The 18,917-nt window shown below is 37.1% G+C and overlaps 1 protein-coding gene across 13 annotated transcripts in view; it reads right to left on the minus strand.

The window, feature by feature from the left end:
• The window catches only part of KYAT3 (kynurenine aminotransferase 3), a 54,039-nt gene that overhangs the window by 12,448 nt on the left and 22,674 nt on the right, over positions 1-18,917 (minus strand). For all 13 annotated transcript variants that reach the window (XM_067726803.1, XM_067726804.1, XM_067726799.1 and 10 more), the window contains 9 exons: positions 18,019-18,077; positions 17,284-17,428; positions 16,493-16,642; positions 13,286-13,372; positions 12,376-12,501; positions 12,159-12,279; positions 5,965-6,041; positions 4,646-4,735; positions 484-670 (listed from right to left, as the gene is read on the minus strand). In XM_067726803.1, the coding sequence (XP_067582904.1) occupies positions 484-670; positions 4,646-4,735; positions 5,965-6,041; positions 12,159-12,279; positions 12,376-12,501; positions 13,286-13,372; positions 16,493-16,642; positions 17,284-17,428; positions 18,019-18,077 (1,042 nt within the window). The remainder of the gene's footprint in view (positions 1-483; positions 671-4,645; positions 4,736-5,964; positions 6,042-12,158; positions 12,280-12,375; positions 12,502-13,285; positions 13,373-16,492; positions 16,643-17,283; positions 17,429-18,018; positions 18,078-18,917) is intronic.

Genomic DNA, 18,917 nt, shown 5'->3' on the forward strand with positions numbered 1-18,917 from the left:
GCTTTTTTCCAAAAGAGTGTCTGAAAGTGCTTGGCATGTAGTAGACCTTCAATAAATGTTACGTTCCTTCTTAACTTCATTTCAGTATACTCTAAAATGACAAGTATTCCTCAATAGCATCAATATTCCAGAAATCATATTTTTTTAAGTAAAAAGGAAACTAAAATTTTACTAAAAGGAACACAAGGAACATATATTATTTCATGTACCTGTGTTTTAAATTACATACCAGAACAAGATGACAGCAAATTCTATGCTTAATAGAATATCTAGAACAAACGACTCCAAACCATGTAACAACAGTCATATTTAAGGTTAAGAACCTAATCATCAAGATGACTGTAGATGACTGACACTGTAGAAATCCATTTTTCCATAAATGAAATGCTGATATGGCTTTGACACCAATCTTTTCTTCATAATTCTGATATAATTTCACTCTTAAGTTTCTGTATGTTTGAAATAATAAAAACCTTTACAAACCTAGCAAAGACACATCAGCAATGATGAAGTATCCCCCATCAGGAACTATGGGTTTTAGGCCAACACTTTCAAGTAAATGTACCATGCGATTTCTTTTCACTTCTAACTCTTTTGGCAAAGAATTAAAGTAGCATTCTGGGTCATCCATGCGCTTGATGTCAATCCAAAGAGCTTGAGCCAAAGCTTCCTGTATATTAAGATTGAAAAATGTGGAAAGGAAATATGGTAATGTTATTTACTGCAGAATTTATTGGTATAATAAATAAAGATTGTTGGCAAAAAGTCATTCAGGGAATTACAGTTGAATTCCTGTGAACCTATGTGAATTTCTACAGATTAATGGAGGAATCAGTTACATGGAAATGATTAAATCTAATGTGAAGAGCTGAGAATGAACCATGAATATCCAAACTGAAACAGAGGTACAGTTGTCCCTTCGTATTCACGGGGGATTGGTTCCAGGATTCCTGCAGATACCAAAATCCATGGATGCTCAAGTATCCATAATACACTCAGCTCTCTGTATCCCCGGGTTCTGCATCTGTGAATTTCAACCAACTGTGGATCCACAGTCTTTGGTTGAATCCATGGATATAGAACCCATGGATAGGGAGGGCTGACTGTAGTGTATAAAGATGGCTTACTTGGCAATGAAAAGACATTGTTGTTTTCTATTGAGGTTAGCTTTAGAGTTACTTGCTAGATCTAAGTCTGAAAGATGACCAGAGAAATGATGAACCAGCCAGCATTTCCCCATCACCTTGCAGGACGAGGTAGCGTAAATGAAAGTTGACCCACTGTGTCATTCCTCGTAAGTGTGCACATCCCTGCTCTAATCATTCACATCCCAGGAAGGAGGTCTAAGTCCCACAGGGGTTAGAAATGAGTTTCTGGGGCATGTGGAGTTACTTCTCTACCATTCTTCAGGAAAGTCAGAAGAGAAAGGCCAAACAAAAAAGCCTGTGTTGTTTAGATCAGGCAGGTGTCTTAGAAGGCAACAGGTCAGGAACAGATAAAGAAGTCCAAATCAGGGCATGCATAGAAAACAAGGATGTGTACAAGAAGGAGGGCAGAAATTTGGTAGGTGAACTTAGAAATACTGGTTCTCAGAGCAAACAAGGAGATCCAAACAAATAATCAAGAACCCGGGACAGTTAAGAGACAGAGGGGCAGAACAAAATTGCCAAATTTTAAGGAAATTGATCAGAACCAAGAGACAGCAAGAACTAAAGGATAAATTCATTTACTCAGTCAATATATGTTGAGTATCTATGTTAAACTTGGCATTGTGATAAATACTGGGAATATAATGATAAACAAGATAAACATGGTCCTTGCCTTTATGGAGATTCCAATTAGTGTGTATTGGCAGGGACATGTGAGAGGAATGAGAAAGAAAACAAACAGATAAAAAGATCAGGATATTATTTGTTCTGCTGGAAGAACTGAGAAGTCTGGTGTGGTTGAAGGGTAGCAAGAGAGATAGCATGGCAAGAGAAGACACTGAGATGGAGAAGGGCAAAATCACAGAGAAGACTGCATGTCAACAACATTCAACCGGAAAAGAGCAATAATAATAACTCCCCAGAACTAAAAAAAAATCTTGGATAAATAAGGATCAGTTGCTTCAGCCTCAGAATCTGTGGTTCACCATTGGAATCTATGTTTCCAGTTTCCAAACATGGTTGTCTGAGGGCATGGGAAAAAAACAAGCACTTAGCTGAAATGGAGAATAAGATAGTTCAGAAAAACATGTTCTAGGTTCTTAGATGAATCTTTCTTTTCCTCAGTAACTTATTATTCCCTATAGTAAGAGATATTGACTAGAAAATTCAAAGCCCAGGAGACATAAACATCTGTCCTCACTGTAAAATTATACCGGACTCCTCTCGTCTCACACCCCACGTGTGATCCACTGGCCAATACTGTCAGCTCTACCTTCAAAGTATATGCAGAACCCAACCACTACCTACCACTCCTACCATCCCCATATGGGTTCAGTCCATTGCTGTCTCTCTCCTGGATCATTTCAATAGTCTGCTAACTCAACAAAGCGGCTAGAGTCCCTTTGATAACACAAGTTAGATCATGTCACTCCTGTGCTCAAAACTCTCCAGTGGCTTCCTATCTCACCCAGGATTTACGGTGACAAACATATCCCTACTCTATCTGGCTCCCAGCTACCTCGCTGATTTATTCCCTCCTATTCTTCTCCCTTGATCATCCCGTCCCAGCCTTTGTGCTTTTCACTGGTAGAAACTGCCAGCCCTAGGGCCTTGTACTGGTTTTCTCAGTCTGTAAGGCTCTTCTCTAGTTAATCATGTGACTACTTAACCTCCTTCAGTTCTCAGCTCAGATGTCACCTTCTCAGTGAGGCTTTCAAAGACTACTCCTTTTAACATTGTGTATTTTCCCCATTAGCATTTTATATTCTTCTTCATCTGTATTTTATTTTTCTCCATTTCTTCTACCAACATCTGACATATTATGTTATTAGGACATTTACTTGTTTTTGATCTGCACTCCCCCACAAGGCTGTCAGCTCCAGAAGGGCAGGAATTTTTGACTGCTGTATCTCTAATGCTCAGTAAATATTTACTGAATAGGTGAATGGATCTATTTTGAGAGGATGAAATATGTTTAAAATATAATAAAACCAATGTCCGACTAGGCTTTATCATCATATATCACTTCAGAGAGTCACTGGAAAAAGAATTTTAAATTAGGATTTTTTTTCTCCTTTAGTAGGTATTTTTGACGGGAGGAAAAAAGTTTATCGTAGCCAAGATATTTTACTGTTTTGACCTTTTAACTGCCTTCCAAAAAAATAAATTTTTTCTCAGTGTTCTGATTATTCACAAAGTAATAGTACACAGATCCCTGTTTTACAGATATTAAAAAAATAGAAAATATAAAAAGTCTTGCAACCCACCCCTGACCCTATCTACTAATTTCATCTATTCCCCCCTTACCCCTACAAATAGCCACGTTTACTAGTTTCTTACGGATTCTTCCAGAGATCCTTTAAGAAAATAGAAGCAAATCGTTTCCCCCCTTTCTTATACAGAATATAGCATAAATATATACTGCTCTGTATCTTGCTTTTTTTACTTTATAATATATCCTGGAAATCTTTCCATGTCAGTAATTATAGAGCTTCCTCATTCATTTTTTTTTTTCTTTCTTTCTTTCCCTTTCCTTTCTTTTCTTTTCACTTTTAAACAGCCATGGTGATACAGTAATGGTCCCCAAAGATGTCCATGTCTTAAAATCCAGAATCTGTAAATATGTCACCTTGCATGGTAAAATTAACTTTGCAAATGTGATTTAAGTTAAGATCTTGAGATGGAGAGGTTATCTTGGATTATCTGTGGGCCTAATGTAATCACAAGCACGCTTATAAGGGAAAGAAGGTGGCAAGAGAGTTAGTGTCACAGAGGGACTTGTATTGACAGAGGCAGAGGTTGCAGTGATGTAGCCACAAGCCAAGGAATGTGAGCAGCCCCAAGAAGCTGCAAAAGACAAGGAGCAGATTCTCCCTTAAAGCCTCTAGAGGGAATGCAGCAAGGCCAACACCTTGCTTTTAGCCCCATAAGACCCTTTTGGACTTCTGACCTCCAGAACTGTAAAATAAAAAATTTGTGTTGTTTTAAGCCACTAAGTTTGTGGTAATTCAGCACCAAGAAATAGGAAACTAATAACAGTCATATAACATTTAAACGTTTAGACAGACGATAGTTTATTTAACCAATTGTCTATAGATGGACTATCCCCTATCTTCCTCAATGAATGGTCATATACATAGAGCTTAAGTGTGCAGATAATAGCTAAAAGGTAAATTCCCAGAGGATAGATTGCTGCTTCACAGACCACATATATCTCTAATTTTGCTTGGGGCTGTCACTGTCCTCCAGAGAGTTTGCAGTACTTTGTAATCCCACCAGCAATGTATGAGTGTTTAAAGTTAAAACATCATGTATTAAAAACAAAACTATTCTTGATAGCAGTGAGTTTGTGTTTGCTCCTAAATTTCCAAAGTATACTAGAAGCCCTGCTCAAAAAGGACATGAAGGGAGGAATGAAGCCAATTCAAGTACACAACATAAAACTGACACCTCCACCCAAAGACCATGCATCAGCCCCAAATTACTATAAGGCCTACCTGTAAAGGAGTCGCACAAGTATAAACGGTATTTTGTTGAACTGTCTGTAAATGTTTTATCAAATGTTTAGGACCAATGGACCAGCCAAGCTGGAAAAGAAAATTAGATTTGAAAAATGAATCTAATTGTAAGTACCAAATTTGATAGAATAGGTAAGCTTAATGTAATTATTAGATATATGCATTTCTAGAATGCTCACACTATGAAAGTAGTGTAGTCTTAGTAGTTAGAAACATTTCAACCCTGATCATTTTGTGGAATAGTTTCCAACTGGAGTCACTAAATTCTGCCTTCAGAAGGTAAACAGTGCCTGCAATCATTATTATCTTCCCCCCTCTTTGATTTGCTACTTCTAATATTCTGGAGGTCTAATAACCAGTAAAAAGCTTGTTTGACTTTGGGCTTCCCTGGTGGCGCAGTGGTTGAGGGTCCGCCTGCCGATGCAGGGGACGCGGGTTCGTGCCCCGGTCCGGGAAGATCCCACATGCCACAGAACGGCTGGGCCCGTGAGCCATGGCCACTGGGCCTGCGCGTCTGGAGCCTGTGCTCCGCAATGGGAGAGGCCACAACAGTGAGAGGCCCACATACCACCAAAAAAAAAACAAACTTGTTTGACTTCAATATAGGTAAAAGTAACTCTGAATGAGGGCCGTAAGGGAGTCTTCCATAATTTGGTTCTCCAGCCCTCATTTTTGATACTGTCTGCTTCTTAGCCAAGTTTAGAAGAGGTGAAGTTGGAAGATAACCAAGTTTCAATTGGATCAATTGTGATTGTACTACATAGTGCAGTGGTTAAATGTGTGGATTCTGAACCTAGACTTCCTGTCCTGGCTTGAATTCGAATTCATTAGCAAGGTAACCTTAGGCAAGTTACTTAGCTTCTCTGTACTTTAGTTTTATTGTCTGTAAATGGGAATAATAAATTATACCCACCTCATAATGTGGTTATGAGAATGAAAGGAATCAGTATGTGGAAAGCTCTTAGAACCTGACACATACTAAGTGCCAAAATGTTATCTATTACTTTTTCTCGTTTTATATTAATATACAGTAATCTGAACATTCTTTGCAAAGAAAAGAGTACCATTAGTTGGTTACTTATAAAATTTAAAAATTACCTAATTTTTCTTACTTTTAAAGGAATGATTCAGTCTCAAAAAGGATAAAGGCCAATATGAAAACTGAATGAGTAAATAAGCAGATCAGTAAGTATAAAACCCTGGGTAAACTGAATATCTATGCATTTAAAACACAAAAAACTCTACAAGAAGTAAAATACAGGCCTGTTTTCAAACAGTTAAATTCTTCTTCATCTTACCTTCCAGCCAGTGACACTGAAAGTCTTTCCAGCACTTCCTATCGTTATTGTTCTCTCCCACATACCTGGAAAAGTGGCTGAACAGAAAAAAGAAAAAAAAAAAAAAGGTTAGATAATTGCTTTATAGTCAGTCTACACTCAGTATAATCTAAAAACATAAATGCCTTATAGTCAGTATAGTTATTTCAATAGGTTTTTTTAGAGATAATTTAACTTTAACCCAAACACAGTTGAAAATGTTACCATGCTTGAAAACATTTAAGTGGCAAAATTATCTCCCAGGGCAGGAATGGCAGAGGTGCCAGCAGGCAGCGCTCCAGGCCGGTTCAGTGCTGTGGTCACAGGAGCAACAGCACTCAGTGCTCAGCGTTAGTAGTAACTGGGTGCCCAGCATAATCATTCTGTGGCACAGTTTTGCTTGTGGTTCTGGCTAGTGTTTAGCTCACCTCTACTCTGCCCATTTTCTGAGTCTATTTCTACAGGATTCCTAGGGCAATGGTTCTTAAAATACAGTCCCCACACAGCAATAGCAGTATCACCGGGGAACTTGTAAGAAAAGCAAATTCTTGGATCCTCAGAAACTCTGGGGAAGGGCCAACAATCTGCATGCATGTGTGTGAGTGTGTGTATGTGTTTTATAAATAACTTACTGAGATATAAATCCCATGACATATAGTTCACTCGTTTAAATGTACCATATCCACAAAGTTAAGCAACAATTACTACAATCAATTTTAGAACATTTTTTTTCACCCCAAAAGAAGCCCTATACCTATTAGGTATCAACCACTAATATTCCCATGGCCAGTAATTTTAGCACTTATGCCTGAATGGAGCTTGTCTAACACATGTATTTTCTCTGTAATGCACAACACAGCTTTCCTGCTCTTAGAAGCATTAGACAGCACTTCAGCACTATATTTGGGGGCCATTTAAAATAGCAAAATCACTGTGAAAAGAACACTTGCTTATAGAACAAGCTGTAATAAGAAGGCAGAGTGTTGCCTTGTTGACCTTAACTGGAAACATCCATGTCAGGCAACTCAAATTTTTCACCCCTCTGGACATGTCTGCAGATGAAGCACTCTAGTGATTTGGGGGTTACAAATGTATTTTAGTGAGTAGATGAATTCACAAATACAGATTCCATGAAAATGGCAAATGACTATATAAAAATTTTCAAGTTGATTGATACCTTTAGTAAAATCATTCATTCACTTATTCACACACTCATCAAACATTTATTAGCAATGATCAGGTGCCAGGTACTAAGCTAGGTCTAGAGGAAACAATGACAAGAAAGATGCAGTTCCTATCTTCAAGGAGCTTAATGTCTAGTGGGGGTTGGAGACAAGAAGAACAATTATATTACAGTGTGATAAGTGCTATAATAGCAACAGGCATGGAATATTCTGCAAGGATAGGAGATGGTGTTAGGGGTAGTTCTCTGCAGTCAGTAATGCTTGAGGTGAGACTTGGATGACCACATAGGGCTTTGCTGGGTAGAGAAGGGGAAAAAAAGGTGTTTTGGACAAAGGGGATGCAGGTATCAAAGTCATGGAGGTATAAAATACAAGAGTTGGTGAATTCCGTTGGACATCAGTAAATTATTCCTCTGTTAATCTGAGAATGCTACCTACAAAACTGTTTTTTGGATTCCTCAAGTAATTTAGTTGTGAAATTCTTCACGTGCAATTCCACAAGTTTTTCACCTTTTTTTTTTAGAGGTACAATAGATGCTCTTACATTGTTCTAAGAGTGTTGGTATGCACAAAGGGAAAATAAATACCCATTTCTGGGAGGCTAAGTTACTGTCTTCTTGAAGTAATCTTCTCATAAGCAAGTTAAGTGCCTACTAAAATGTAAGATAGCTAAAGAAAGTTCCAAAATGGATACATATGCAATTTTAGCCTATCACGAAATACCTGTCAACATTTGTAAAGGCAGGAAAACAATATAAATCAGAGAAGTTACCACTGTATTCTCTGTGAAGTATAAGAAAACCCAAAAAGACAAATGAAGAAAATATTTAGAGGGTCCATTCGAAGAAGGAATATTCTAACATTTGATGTAAATAACCATATCCTTTCAAGTTTTGAGACATTTCTAGTCTTCTATTTAGTCTTCTAAAATATTCCAAAGGACACGACAGATGTCGCACTTTCCTACTTGATCACAGAAAAATCCAAACTATGTATAATGCAGATTATCACTTCTTTTAAAATAATAATATATATCCAAAATCAGGAAGGCCTATTAGTAAAAACAATATTTAGAAATAAATTCTTTGAAAATAAAAATTACCCAAACTAATATAATACTAATATGTTTTAACAATAAGTTATACATGAAGGAAATAAAAACTATGCACACATCAAATGTAGGTTTCATTCACAAAATATCAAATCTGACTATAGCATAAATTTAAAAGGAGAGCTAAGTAATTTCTTGATGGCTATTTTGACCATATAAAAGAGGATGTCTTTTTTCAAGGAGTAAGCTGATCAGCTAAATAATTTACAAGGAATTTTATACTAATTTTCCAAATATCAATAGATTAGTATATAAATATCAGTGTATTAGTATAATCTCTTCCAGAAGAGAGGTTTCATTTGTCGACTGTAATGTCATTTTACTGAAACCTGCAGAAATCATTTGAGCCAAGAATCTGATTCAGTAAGAACAAGTTCTACTATTTCAATAAAAAGGGCCCTAAGTAATTTAAAACATCTGAATGTCCATGTCCTCTCCATCTCAGAGATCTGGGGAGCTACAGAAGTTAATGTAAACACATAAGCAGAGCAGATGACCACAGCACTGCATGTGAATATAGTAACCTAAAGAAATAAAAAAAATCTTTGCAGGTCTGATGATTTTAAGAAAACGTATCCAGTTCCAGTATTGGTAAGTTTAGCTTGCAGTTATACCTGAAAGGCAGCTGGTCTTTGTACTTCTCATTTATGATCCTTAAATCAGCCACAGCAGCTATAACAGTTATTCACAGGTGACTTAGGCTTCATTAGAAGTCAGATAAAGATGAGAGATATGATGAAGAGTGAAAACTACACCAGGAAAACTGCCTCTGTGACAACATGAAGATGATGCTAATTTCATGATGTATGGCCAGCAAGCCTTACTGTATTATATTAAAGAGCTACTATTGCACTCTGTAAATTGATGGAAGAGCCATTTAGCATCTTTCATGTAACAAAGGCCACTGTATTTAATAGAATAAGTTTTCACACATTTGTACTCTCTAAATAATGAAATAGTGAATTCATTTTTTTCTTGTTTTAACTTTATGAGTTGTTAAAACAACTAAAAAATCTGAGTTGAAAATATATATCTTTAGGAAATAACATCATCATTTACACTTTTACCATGAAGGGCTTATAATATAAGGTTTAAACAATAAATTTCAAGATCATTTACAGTAATATTTTGGAAAGAATATTGCTAAACTGAGTTAACTAAATTTTTTAAAGCTTTGAGTCATTGCATAGGCATGAACATTTGTAAAACATGTAAAATGTTAAGTATAAAATTGTATTTATTCATTAGACAGATACCTCTTCCTCTCTCTGCTTAATCTAAAAAAATTACCCAAACATTAATTGTCCATGTTGGTCTGATTTTCAACTGGGAAGAAGTTAGTGACCTGAGACAGAGATCATCAACAAGATGTGAGAAGGTGAGCTGTGATGCAATTTTGACAAATAACAAAAGTCTGCTGCGCTAAGGCACCATATCTTGCAAATCTCTGACCCTCTTCTCTGTTTATACATTCTTCCTTAGAAGATTCATTCTCTTCCATGGGTTCCACTATCAACAACATTTTGATGACTGCCAAAAATAAATCCCTTCACAATTTGATCCTGACGATCAGGCCTATAATTCTACTTGTTTCTAGACATCTCCTCCTCTATGTCTCAAAGACACTGAAACTTAGCAAGACTAGAGTATGAGAAGCAGGAATTTCCTTTGCTCAGCTCTTCCCCATAGATCTGTTCCTCCTCCCACATCTCCGTCCCTGGGTAAGGGCCTCATCACTGCCTAGTGGTCCAGGCTAGAGATCTCAGAATCACACTTGCTTGCTTTCCCACCTTCAAAGGCTATATTCTGTGCCCTATAGTTTTTACTTCTAAGCAGCCCTCATGTATCATCTCCACCGCCAGGGCATCTGACTTAAGATCCTCACCTGTAGCTGGTTCTTACCTTTATAAAACAAATCCAATATGGAACTAATTACCCTGCCTCGTCACTACCTGTTGCAGTAGTTCTCAAAGTATGCTCACTGGTACCCTGATGATCAAATTAATTATTGACTTTTTAAATAGAACTTAAAAAAATCAATATTAAGTTTTCCACAAAATTTTCTTAAGCCACAAAATTTTAAGCACTTAAGGTTAAGTGCTACCACTTATCTGATAGTGAATGCTACCAACAGTGAAACAAATGAGCATTAGAAAATGAACATTAATGGCAAAAATCAGAAAAACTCAGATGTATTTATTTCAATAGCACTTTGTTACAGGTAAATACACACAGACTTGTAGTTTTTACACTGACTTCTAATTACTGAATTTCTGTTAAGAAAATTGCCTCAAGTTTCATGATGAAATAAGTATGTATTGTCACTATTTCATGATGTGAACATCATGACTTTAAGATGCTCCATCACTAAAGTAAGTTTCAGAACCACTGACCCCCTCAATGAAGTTTAAACTCTTTATCCTCATATATAAAGTCCTTCAGAATCACCCTACTTTTCCACTCTCATCTGTGCCAGTTACTGCAACACACCCTTCTACCACTTAAGTATATCTTGATCTTTCATGCCTCCTTGCCTCAGTGCATAAAACTTTATCTGATAGGAATTTGCTTTCTATTTCTCTGCCTAACTAGTCCCGTCTTTTGCCCACTCCTTTGTTGATCACCTGAAGCAGATGCTTTCTCCTCTGTGTCTCTACAACAATTTGTAATTTGCCGCGGATAATTATGATATGTGCAAAAACTATTTATATATAAGTGCACTAATTTTAAAATTTACTGGTTCCTGCCAGTGATTTTAGTTATCCTTCCCTCACCCTTTTCATACTTCCTATTCATTTTATTCAACAATTACTTTCTGACTGTCTACCATGCACAAGACACTTTCCGGGAACTGAGGAGTCAGAAGAGACCAAAACATTTAAAAATTCCTACCTTCTTGCAGGTTCGAAGTAAAATATATAGATGCTGATATTTGTTATAGAGGAAAAAACAAAAACAGAATGGAAAAAGGACAAAGAAAATGCTGGAAGGAGAGGTGTAACTATCTTAAATGTTGTGGTCATCAAATTTGACATCTGGGGCTTCCCTGGTGGTGCAGTGGTTGAGAGTCCGCCTGCCGATGCAGGGGACACAGGTTCGTGCCCCGGTCCAGGAAGATCCCACGTGCCGCAGAGCGGCTGGGCCCATGAGCCATGGCCGCTGAGCCTGCGTGTTGGAGCCTGTACTCCGCAACAGGAGAGGCTACAACAGTGAGAGGCCCGCGTACCGCAAAAAAAAAAAAAAAAAAAAAAATTTGACATCTGAACAAAGACCCCAGAGAGGTGACAGACTGAGCCATGTGGATATCTGGCAAAAAGTGTTTCCAGGTATAGGTAGGGCAAGTGCAAAGACCCAAAGGTTGCAGCCCAGTTTATAACCCTATAGTTGATATAAGTTTGGATTACCTCAGAAGACACTGTGGCTTTTGTGAGATGGCCCAGTAGTAATGGTGAAATTCCAGGCAAGGGCCACGCAGCAATACCTTACTGTCATGACAATTTTTTCCTGTTGACCTGGCATTTTGGCAACCTGCTCAGCAGGGACAGACCAGTTCAGGAACAATTAAGTTCCCTATGTCTTATATGCCAAGTAATAGCTAGATTCTTGAAAAAAACTAAAAATAAAGGCAAAAGTACTACTTCTCTGGTTTCATAGTTTTATAGTGTGATCCAAAATCTTGTCTCCTAAGTTTGTACTGCTTGTCCTTCAACCTGCTCCTAAATTCACTCAAGCATCATTCATTCAAGGCCCATTTTTAAGCACTCACAGACATTTACCCATTACAAAGACTATGTTAAAGCTCTTCTGGGATCCTTTCCAATCAGATGTTCCACACGTGCCCAAACACATTTAGATTTGTGATTCTATGTAATAATTGGTACCTATTTTAAAATGCTTGTTTCCAGTATACACAAGCCATTCATAAACCTCATCACTGATGCAGAGTGTGTCATATTTGATGCAAAGGTCAGCAATTACTTGGAGTTCCTCTTTGGTATACACCTACACATATGAAAGGAAACAAAGGAGCAGAGCCAATTATTCAACATGTGAGAAAATGATGGACCAGAAGACAGTATAAAGATATCAAAGACTCACCTTGCCAAGGGGGTTATGCGGAGTATTTAGTATTATAGCTTTGGTTTTGGAATTAAATTTGCTTGCCAGTTCTTGAGGATCTAAGGTCCAGTCAGAACTAGACCATTTTTTCCCATCAACAAGTTTCTAAGCATGAAGAATGAAGATGTGATTTAATTCAGTTAATTTATGTTTGCTGTCCTACAAAAATGTAACCTAACAAGGAAAAAAAGTAGAGAAAGGCATGGCAAAGGTAACTGAATAGATGACAAACAAAGAAAAGAAATAGAAATAACTAAGCTTTACTCTGCCTTAAGAGCCCAATACGATGTGAGTTCCATGCTCATACCTGTTAATTGGAAACATGAACTCTGTCAACATTAACGGCTGTGAAAGCCTATATTCCTTCAAAGGAGCCAGCTCTAACTATGGTTAACACATCTGATACTATAAGACTAATAGAAGATTCTGTAATTCACCTTGTATCACTTACTTTGATGAAAATTTTAAAAAGACAATGGATCTATACTGTATTCCTAAAGATAAAAGCAGAATTAAAAAAAATTACTTCATTCAGAATTCAATAAGCATTTATTGAGCACCCAGCATATACCCTACACTGTTAGTCACTGGGGACCAGAGCTATAAAAGTGACTCAGAAATGGTTTCTGACCTGGTGGTGCTCAGTCAGTAGGGGAGACACATAACCACAAAAAATAGTATTACACACAATGTAGACGCTGATACAACAGACAGACGTGCAAACACAAGATAAAGTAATAAAAGATCCCCCTTTAAAGTTGTTACCTTCAGTCATAGTAGAGATATATAGTAAATCCCAAAATGTAATCAAAGTAGGAACTTTACTGGCAACAAAGTCATGGTATTTACAAAACTTCTTAAAACATGTGAATCATAGGGGCAAACTTACAGATCTCAGGGGAATAAAAACAGGTATTGCTCCAGCCATTCTCACCATGGGCTCATAGCAGTCATAGAAAGGCACTATCACTATGACCTGGAATAAAACCAAATAACACAACATATTAATCATTAATCCATTTAACAAATATTGTGTACATACTATGTGCAAGGCACTATACTACATGCTGAGATGCAGCAGTGTAGAAAGCAGGCTTTGTCTTCTCATATCTGAGTGAAAAAGACCTTGGGGATAAACTTGTCGGGATCCTTAATTGGAGCCCTTGATCTCTTAGGGAGATCTGTGGACAGGCTTGCAGTGGGACCCTTGGAATTGTATGTAAAATTTTTTACATGCATAGGTATATTTTTCTGGGGAAAGGGGTCATAGCTCTCATCACATTCTCAAAGGGATGTTCCAGCCAAAAACATTGAGTTTAAATTTCAAATTAGAAAATAAATGATCAGTGGCAGAGCAAGATCATAAGGAAAGAGAGCCCTGCAACTGATGCTCTCCGCTGTGGAGTACTAATTTATAAGTATTATCCTGAGAATAAAGACGTTTGTCGTTTCTCAAAAGCATCCCTAAACAAAAAGCGTATGCAGGTAGACAGGATGCTACTGCTAATGTCTGATAACCACAATTTCCCTCCAGATGACTTATATCTGGATCCTTTTTTCCTAGCCCCTTGAGATATACTTCCTGTTCCTTTTCTCCTACAGGCTCTCTCTCAATCACTCATGGCCTGGCTTTCAGGTCAGTGGGCCAGACTAACCTGTCCAGTTGGTATTCCTTCTGCAGTATGCCAGCCTGGACCTAGCATCCCTAACTTTTTGCTTTTCTGTAAGGAGGGTTTGAACACATAATTTATATCCATTGTACACATTTGATTTTTCTATCTTTTTTAAACTTAGAAGTATTTCACAAAAATTTTAATATTATTTAGTTTTAGCACTTATTATTTTAAAGGCTATTTGAGAGTCTATTGAATTCTAGAACAATTTTGTTATAGTTTTCTTGTATAAATAACAGTGCAATGTTCACTTGTGACTATGCACAGTATCTTTTTAAAATCATTTGCTGAATAAATTCACATGATTGCTACTGCTAGACTAAAGGGTATAAACATGTTTTATGGTACTTTATACATATAGTCAAACTGCTTGTGAAAAATCTGGCAACAATTTATAATTTTACAAGTCTACACTAAACTGCCGCATTTAAGTTTGTGTTGGTTAAATTCATGGTACCTAATTATCACCCTAAACTTGCACTTCTTACTGCTTGTACTTCTTTTTCAAGGCCTTTCTCATTGGAGTCATAGGAGGCCCTTATATTCTAAAGCCCCTTTGTTTGTACTAGTCATCCAACTCACACTGAGTAGTTCCTATACAATGTGCTATGTGTTGGGTACTGTGGAGGACAAAGAAATGAGCCAGGAATGAATCTTTTCCTCAAGTTCTTAATTAGACTATGAAATTCTTGGGGACTAAGATGACCCATCTTTGTAGCCCTGGTGAGAAACAGTGCCTGGTACGAAGTGAGAGCTCAATGAAGGAAAGTAAATTGGGAAGGCAGCGAGGTGGAGCTGAAGAATATACTTAAACATGCTTCCCTGAAATTTCCTTATTTTTACAATGGAAATAATTCCCCTCTCTTTTTGAAGAATATTTACTGAGCACTCACTATTTCAGGTGCTAGCTCTATAGCGATAAACTAGTTTTCCTGGAACTTACATTCTCCTGCAAGACATTTATAATAAATAAGAAAACAAGGAAGTAAATCAGCTAATTTCACATAGTAATAAATACTATAAGGAAAATAATAGGTCAGTATGATGGAAAGTGGTGTGTGTGGTTTCAAAATATTAGATAAGATGATCAGGGAAGAAAGAATAGAGGAAAGAAGGCCAAGGGCTGAGCCCTAGGACACACCAATAAAGTGCAGAGTAGGAAGAAGCAACAAAGGAGTAACAACACCAAAGTCTCAGATAAAACTTTCAACTACTTTATAGGAATAAAGGAGATTACGTATATGAAAGTATGACTGTACTTCCTTACCATGTCTCCTTAAGTAGCTTACTGTTTGGCTGTAGTAGAGTGAATTGAGATGTAAAAGGATAATGTAACACAAAGTAACAGGTATCTTTCATAAAGAAGGTACAGATAAAGTGCGGGGAGAATTCAAAGAAAGGAATTAACAATACAGATCACGGCACATATTCATTCTTCACACCCAGCTTAACCAACACCTCTCTAGAGCTTTCCAGACCTATATTAGCAGAGTTGATCACTTCTTCCTCTTGTCACCATGGTAACTTATACATTCCCCACGACCGCCTATAGCATTGCATTCCTCCTCATCTGTTTACAAGTCTATCTCCTCTACTAAACAGGGAACCCCTTCCACGCAGAAACCGTCTTTTAAAAATCTCTCCCACAATGTCTAGCATATCCTCAATAAATTCTTTATAAATGAAACAGGTGAGGAAATACTGAAGCAGGGGTATTGGAATGATAATGGGGAATTAGGGGCAGAGATGACTGAGGTCAGTGCCAAAGTGGGTTTTATATCACGTCACTAAATAAAGAAATCACTCAGCCTTCTTGTTATACATCCCTCACACAGTGCTGCTAACAATACAGGGTACAAAAAGACAGGGACCAAATACTTGTTGATTGAGTTCGGATTAAAGGTTATTTTAGCAGTGAAAACTAAGATTCATTTTCCCGCATCACTGCTAGCCCCTTTTACCTTCTCTTATCTAAATAGGCTGTAAATATAAGAATAAATGACATGCAACAAAATGGATGAATCTCACAGACAAAATGATAAATGAGAGAAGCCAGACTCAAGAGTACATACTGTATGATTCTATTATATCAAGTTAAAGAGCTGGCAAAATGAACCTATGGTGACAGAACACAGAAGAGCGGTTACCTCTGGAAGAATATAGACTACGGAGGGGCAAAAGGGAACCTTCTGGGTTGCTGGAAATGTACTATATCTTCATTTGGTTTGTGGTTACATGGAGACATACATACACATATACATGTAAACATTTACTAAGCTGTACTTAACATTTGTGAACTTGACTGCACATAAATTATACTTTAAAAATGATTCAAATAAAAAAGAGTATAAAATAAGTAAAAATAAAAGCAGGACAAATGATAGTGATTAATATAGGCAACATGATAATGTTAATGTACTTACTTCATCTCCCTCATCAATTAATCCTTGAATGGCATTAAAAAGAGATCCGTATGCTCCTACTGTCACAAGGATTTCTTTATTTGGATTTATTTGATTTTGATAAAACTTTTCATATAGGCAGGACAGAGCTTTCACAAGTGATGGATGACCCTGTTGAGTAAAAGGAAGAATAAAACCTTAAATTTAATTATGGGACCTACTTCTTTGAGATAGTTTGGCTCTAAAATGTAAGAATTTTTAACATCTGGGTTTTATAATTTTCCAATTTGTATTTTTAAATGGCAATAAATTAAAATATCTTTTTTCCTATTTTCAGAGGGTTCCTGCATGAATGGTCATGAAGACTTGTGGTAATTGTTTTTTAGTAGAATCTATGAAATCTCTGGATATCCTAGGCATTCCACCACAGAAAGATGGAGGTTGTGCTGAGGTAGAAAGAAAGAAAGTAACTAGTTGGAAATAGAGGATATTAAGTAAGAAGCCAGTGCTGAGGCTGCGTAAGTTTGAAAGGGAGAGAAAATATGTCTAAAGTGAATATTCTCCTTCCCTGCTTGTCGTAGGACCTCATCCTGGAACAACGGTAAACGAAGAGCCAAGACAGGACTGTGGAGAAGCTGGAAGTAGGGGACAGCTCATCCTAGGAGATAAGGGTAAGGGTGAGTGTTCCTCTGGTTATCAAGTTGGGACAGTTGGTTCCAGAAAGCCAATTACGGAGAAGTGGTAGAAGTACATTCACGCACAATACAATATAAAATACAAGCTCACACCCCACATAGTCCTCATATACTTACAAAGCCCCGTGTGTACTGATTCAGACTATCAATTGCTGCAATCCTTGATAATTCTTCCTTTACATATACAGGAGGGGATATATCTGGAAGGCCTTGGCCAAGATTCACAACAGAGGGGTCTGCAGCCAACTTGGTAAATTCAATCCTAAGGTAAAACACTAATATTAGTAAGTACTAAAATTACAAAGTTAGCTGTTTATACCTCATAGTCTTTAGAAACTGAAAAATAAGACTTAGTTTAGTCTTACAGATCAAACAAAATTAATGAGTTCACGACAAAAATTTTACCGTCTACAAAATGACTTTACCCGGAAAAATTATGGCTGAACTGATGAACTTAATGTTTCTTACAAATCTCAGTTCCACGATGCCCATATTTTAATCATATAAATATTTTTCTCAACCATCTGCTGCTAGGTTCTCTTATCAACCATTAGAAAGGAGGGCTAATAGGAAAAGTTGATGGATTAGAAGGTAAGTTCCACAAGGGCATCCACCCAATCTGTCATTTTCTCTGTCCATTTCCAGTGCCTAGCTCAGGACCTGGCACATTTGCTAAGTGAATAAATCAGTGTATGAATCATTATTTCCTTCCATTTCCACTGAATGGATGAATTAAAATAAGTGGTTTTATTTATAGACTATAGATAAAGCTAAAAATTCCCAAATAAGGATATAAACATGTGGAGGAAAAAAACTTCACCCAATGATTATTGTTTATTCTAATGTACTCACCACACATTGCTATCAAGGCCTTCAATTCGTTTTGCATTTTTGAATTTCAAAGACATTTTCTGAAAGATATAAATATTGAAAGGTTTTAAAATTTCTTTAATCAAAACAAAAATGCCAGAAAATCATGGGTAACTCTTGCTTTTCCCTATTGGCACCATGGAAAAAGCAGTACTGTAGAGATAAATTCTAGACGCCAATACAAAGTTCCGAAGAGGAATTCATCTCCCACCTACTGCTCTAAGGAGTGTTTTTCCTTATGAACCTTAGATGTTTATCTTCTCACCTAAGAACAAAAATATCACCCTAGCCTAAAAAATAAATCAATTTAAAGGCCTGAACTATACTGAAGAGAACAATAATGATACTAAAAAAAGTCAGTTTAAAGAAATATCTTGAGGGGACTTCCCTGGTGGTGCAGTGGATAAGACTCCGCACTCCCAATGCAGGGGGCCCAGGTTTGATCCCTGGTCAGGGAAGTAGATCCCACATGCATGCTGCAACTAAAAATCCCGCATACCGCAGCTAAGAGTTCACATGCCACAACTAAGGAGCCAGTGAGCTGCAACTAAGGAGGCTGTGAGCCACAACCAAGACCCGGTGCAACAAAACATATAAATAAATAAATAAATACTTGAGTCATGCTGTGAAGATCATTTTAGGCCAGGTGTACTAACAGTTTCACAATTAAGTTCCTTGTATGGTATACAGGAAGCACCAAAACAAATGGTTTTAAAACTACTTAATAAGGAGTTCTAAATAATAATAATAGTAGGTAACATTATTGGGTACTAAGTATGTACGAGGCACTGCTCTAAGTGTCTTAAATAATTAACTCATTTAATATTTACAACAACTCTATGTAGTGGTTCTATTATGAGCCATAATTTACACATGAGGAA

This window comes from Pseudorca crassidens, chromosome 2 (genome assembly GCF_039906515.1).
Source record: "Pseudorca crassidens isolate mPseCra1 chromosome 2, mPseCra1.hap1, whole genome shotgun sequence".
In the NCBI taxonomy this organism is placed as follows: Eukaryota; Metazoa; Chordata; class Mammalia; order Artiodactyla; family Delphinidae; genus Pseudorca; species Pseudorca crassidens.